This window comes from Musca autumnalis, unplaced genomic scaffold (genome assembly GCF_047663935.1).
Source record: "Musca autumnalis isolate F117 unplaced genomic scaffold, ASM4766393v1 scaffold_4, whole genome shotgun sequence".
Classification (NCBI taxonomy): Eukaryota; Metazoa; Arthropoda; class Insecta; order Diptera; family Muscidae; genus Musca; species Musca autumnalis.
Window position 1 is genome coordinate 46,967,584 of NW_027411977.1, and position 5,536 is coordinate 46,973,119.

Genomic DNA, 5,536 nt, shown 5'->3' on the forward strand with positions numbered 1-5,536 from the left:
TAGGGTGTCACTTAGATTCGCGGACCAAACATTCAACTCTCTTCTCATCTGCGCCGTCCATTTGGTGAACAGAGTGACGGATATGTGCATATTCCTCGCATGGAAAAAGGTGGTAAGATCGGTCAAATAGAAGTTCAGTCTTTCACAAATGTCATCAGGGAAGGTTTGACGAGACAATTGAAAAGGTAATGTGTGTTGTTCGGGCCTGTGCCGCATGTTGGACAAATGTTTTGCACAGGGCTGTGTATCCTTGCCCAATAGGAGTTTAGACGGCTGCACTTTCCCGATCGTAGTTGAGCCAAAGCTGCTCGTGGCAGTTGACGCTCCTCAGCTGCGATAGAAGGGGGATGTGCTCCGAGGACCGCATTGAAACTACAGCTGCTTATGACATCTGCAACTGCGTTCGTATGAATGGTCCACTGGAGTCATGAGGAAACTGTTCTCAGGGTGGCATTCTGACAAGTTTGAATATTATTCCATAGCGTGTCACTTAGATTCGCGGACCAAACACTCAACTCTCTTCTCATCTGCGCCGTCCATGTGGTGAACAGAGTGACGGATATCTGCATATTCCTTGCATGGAAAAAGGTGGTAAGATCGGTCAAATAGGAGTTCAGTCTTTCACAAATGTCATCAGGGAAGGTGCCTGATGCCAGGATCGTACACTCATACGCATACTTAACGACATCAATGCCGTCAGGATGGAACGGAATACAGTAGATGTAGAGGTTAAACAATTCCGGAGATATTACCCCATACATACACTCCATGTAGGGGTCATTGGAGTCAAACTCAAGTGAGATAGGTCTGTACTGGACAGATTGATGTATAAGGAACACAATTCCTACTCCTCCGCTTCTTGTACGATCCTTTTGCAAAACGTTTTAGCTATCGCAACGGCAATCCCACGACAGCAGGTTCTTTCGTACCGGATTGACCCGAAACTACAGTGTTTCGGCCAGCGGTTGCCAACTCAGCATCAAATCTATGCTACCAAAACAACAACAATCATCGCAACCTTGCAAGTTACAGGTGACGGTGAGCTTTGTTTCCAGTATCGCGATGCCCAATGATGTACCTTCGACTCATAGTCTACGATTTCGCTGATTTTCTTAAGAAGACCGTAACAATTGATTTGCAAGATTGATGCATTTTTGGGGTGCTGAACATCAATATGTGGTGTTAGATGCTGCCGCTGGAGTGTCTCGCATTGCGACGACAAAGTTGGAGACACTCTAGGAGATGCTCCGCCGCAACAAGAAGCAACATAACTCCTATCGCAATAGTCCGGTGCACAGAACCGGCAGCCATGGGATTGCCGTGGCATTAGTGGTTGCTGTTACTTGCATTCAATTTCCTAAAACATTTTGGGGAGTGCATTTATTTGACTTGGCGTTGACGTCGATATGACATGTCTTAGTTGCGTTTATTGCTCGCATGAAGGAACAGTACCAAACGTAGACGGTTGGCTGGTTCAACTTTTACAGACAATGTGCATACATATGAAAAAAATGATTATGAGAACTTTATTGGCCATCCAAACTATGGTAAAAGTTAGGAACAAAATGTGGCTTTCTTGAACTCAAGTCAATGATATTCTATTCTAGACAAAACAATCCTTTATTCCCTGCTCTAAGGTTATGCAGGGTTAATGAGAAATTCCGCAGTACATCGATCAAACATGAAAAAACGTGTTTTATTTGTTTATTTATTGACTGACTACGCCTTGGTTACCCAGGTGAACAAAACTTGGTCGCATAGTATCGAAGCTAGTGTGACTGTTGGTATGCCTTCGAACAAATTCCCAGTCGTAATGTTATTCGGATACATTAAAATAAAGTTGTGGGCACAGAGTGTTAAAGGATTTCGCTACGGAAAATATTGAATTAAACTACGAAAAGTTAGAAGCCTCCACCTATGCTCATCGTCATAATCATCATGTGAAGAAGTTTGGCAAAGTCGAAAGAAGACGGAGAAGGAAAGCCAAAAGTAAATTTATGACCCAAATTACTCATGTAAACCATGCAAAAGAACAAATGCCAAAAGTAATAAAAATAACGAAAATATTAAGTGCATGACTTGTAATTGATTGGAACCAATATTTGCCAAGAATAACAACAACAACGAACAAAGAGAGAAGTTTGACGGAAAGGTAAATGGGGAAGTGGGACATATCGTTGTTTCCAATTCATGTCAAAGGATATGTGTTTTTTGTAATTCAAATAGTTGAACACGCAGTTTGAACAAATAGTCCAGGAAACCAAGACATGGCAGAGACATACGAGCACGAAACCGAATCAGATGAGGATTGTGAGGTCTATTGTAAGTATGGAAGCAACCGTGAAAGAGAATCGCCTTAAAATAAAAAATCTTTTTTTCAGTTTTAAAACCCGTCAATGAGTACAACATTGTGGATAAAATAAAGGAGGCCAACAAGGAACTGTTTGGCCAGCAGAATGATGAGGCCGATAGTGACAACAATTTGGAATTAATGGCCTTGAATGGTAGTCGAAAAGTCAGTTTTGCTGCCAATCTGGAAGTGTATGAACCTCTCAGCGGCATAAGTCTACAAGAATTGGAAGATAAACTGGGAAAAGGTGCAAACAGTGAAGAGGAAGAAACTCAAGCAAACGAAAATGAAGTAACAAATGAAAATGTCCCTTCCAAATTGGAGATTATAACAGAAGAGGAAGCCGCTACAGATCCAGATCTTGAACTAGAAAATCATGAAGGCCACAAAGAATGTTTAGAAACTCAAGGTGAAAACGAAAACGAAGAAGAGATGACTGCTGCACCCGTTGAAGAGGCCATAGAAGAGATTTGTGAAGACATCCTTATAATGGATATGGAAAATGATAACAAAATTGAAGCGGCCAATAGCTGTGAAAGTCCCGGTACAGTGCAACGTAAAATGTTAAAGCAAATCACCTTTGATTATTGTGAGGAGGATGAACAGGATAATAAGAGTTTAACAAATCTACTAATATCGGATAATGAAGACAATGAGGAGGATATTGACAATGATAACGCAAATCTGCCTACTGGTGATGGGATAAATGAAGAGGAAACCTTAGATTTCAACTGCAATGAATCTTTGTTAGAAGATACCGACAATGAGGAGAATCCCCTACAGAATTCCTCACAACAAGACACTGAACGTCAAGAATATGAAGATGATGGTGATTATTTTATTTAATAAAATATTTTATATAATAAAATATTTATTTTATTTATAATTTTAGACGACGACGATGAGGATGATAAGCTTTCAATTATTGTTGCATCGTATCTCCCAGATGACACATTCGATTGTGACAAAGCCTCCCTAACCTCCTCTGACAATAAATGTAGCGGCGGCCATCGTTCGCGTAGAATGCCGTTTCACAAGCGTTTTTCATTTAAACGTAAAACCAAACACTCCAACATGGTTGGTTCCACTACCTCCCCCTATAAGAACAATAACACCACAACCAGCAATCGACGTTTTCTACCGCCCCCTGAAGTTACCGATCTCAAGCTACACTATAAAACTTGTTGCGAATTTAAAAATGCCCAACAAAAGCTACCCAAATATACCGGCTATCTGTCGGAATATGGTTTGTCGCGTGAACAACTTTTGGAACGTGAACAAAAGTTACGTCGTAAGCATCATTCACTGCTGCACGAAACCCTTAAGACAACCGAAGAGGAGATGCGTAAAATGCATGACAATGAACGGGCATTCACCAGCTGGCTAAAGAATAAAATGCGTTTTCCCATTAACAAGACACGCAATATGTTCGATGTGAAGCGACCATTTGGTTTGAGAAAGTGTACCAGTGTCAGTAGCAGTAGTCCTGCAACAGCTTTAACAAAGGACATGGGTGATAATAACAATAGCGGAGCAGCAACAACAACAACAATTCCATATACTCCATCAACAACACGGTATCGTAGTATTAGTGCAAAATTTAAGAAAAAGTGAGATTTAGTTTTACTATTTTTTGTGGAGTGATAGTTTTTAAGTAATTTTCAAAAAAAAAAACAATAAAAGGCGATTTAAGAATTACGAAGAAAGATTTAGTTTTGAAATCACACTGTTTTCGTTTTCTTGCAGACCAGATATTGATGAGCTTATTATACGAACTTTGATGACTCAAAAGTTAGGAAGCTCAGCTGGTGCGACTAAGGTATCAGGCTGAACCAGGAGTTTGGTGGAAGTCAAGTTTGGTAGGAGACAAGATCATTAATTGAGTAAATAAGAATTGACAGAGAATGAGAATCGGTTGATTTCCTTATACAAACATTTTATGGCTTTGGCTCACTTTGAGAGAGCAGTAATCAAGCGGTCGTACCTGTTGCTGCTAGGAGTTTAAGAATGTCCTTTTTCAGCTGGAAAGTTTACGGATTGTAAATTCGTTTTCAAAGAATGAAGGACTCATCGTCAAAATAGATCCATGAGTCGGTATAATCCCCATATAATGGTACTAGGGCGTCGGAAAATCTTTTTTTAACTAACGAAATTTTTCGACTTTTCCAAAATCATTTTCTTTTTCTGTTCAAAATAGTCAGGATAAATCCCATGGTTGTTGTTTTAATATTTCATTAAAACAACTTTTATTTATTGGTGGGATTAAAGCCTGACTATTTTGAAAACCAAAGCAAAAAGTCGTCAACTCTCCAAATTGTGAGATCGGACACCGCCAAAAGTATGGTTTGCTTTTGTTTCTGTACTTTGTAGCTGGATGGGATAATGATCACAACAATATTGACTGATCCTCGAGAATGGGGATTGCACAACAAAAGCAACAATTGAATATTATTAAAAATTGTTATGTGATTTGTTTCTATTAGCTGTACTTTTATTTTAAATTTGTCTTTTGGGGCATGGTAGTGTCATTTTAGAATGAATGTGCATTTGTTATCCTAACAGGGTTGCCACTTTCTACCACTTTTCCCATGGTCTGGGGAAAATATCATAATACCCTCAAATCACAATTTGTCCCCTCATATACAAATTTAAATTTTAATATATTCATTCGGCAGGTAGATTAATATAAACCATTCTTTTGTTTGCGATATATTAAAAAAGTTAAACAACCGAATATTGGCAAACACAATACATCCTGGTGTAAACCCCTTGAGGCCATCGCCACATTGTGGCTACAAACGTTGGACACTTAAATCTAAATTTTTTCAAAAAGTGGAGTTAATCGATTTGTGCGCTGGGCGGCTCATTTAGTAAACTTTAGCAAGATAACAGTTGATGACCGAAACAAAAACATTGGCGCCAATGCATGAAAAAGCTCTTCAATTTTAAGCAAAATAAATAAAAAATAATTAATATATTAATAAAATAATCAATAAATATAGCTTAATTGCAAGATCTATTTAACAGGTCACGTAAGTAGCACAACAACAACTCTATTTTGGCCGAAAATTCTTCAATATGTCAAAATGTTTGTTTACGTTTTCATACAATTTATTCACAATAACAAAATATTTGACAGATTGAAACCAATCAGCTGGCCGTTTTACGCCACCTTATAATTTCATC

The 5,536-nt window shown here is 38.7% G+C and overlaps 1 protein-coding gene across 1 annotated transcript; it reads left to right on the forward strand.

Moving 5' to 3' along the window:
- The first annotated feature begins 1,771 nt into the window (after positions 1-1,771).
- LOC141401647 (uncharacterized) lies at positions 1,772-4,056 on the forward strand. The gene is made up of 4 exons (XM_073981982.1): positions 1,772-2,152; positions 2,227-2,322; positions 2,382-3,179; positions 3,243-4,056. Exons 2-4 carry the CDS (start codon positions 2,268-2,270, stop codon positions 3,962-3,964), a joined length of 1,575 nt encoding a protein of 524 aa, XP_073838083.1. The 5' UTR covers positions 1,772-2,152; positions 2,227-2,267; the 3' UTR covers positions 3,965-4,056.
- The last annotated feature ends 1,480 nt before the right edge of the window (positions 4,057-5,536 follow it).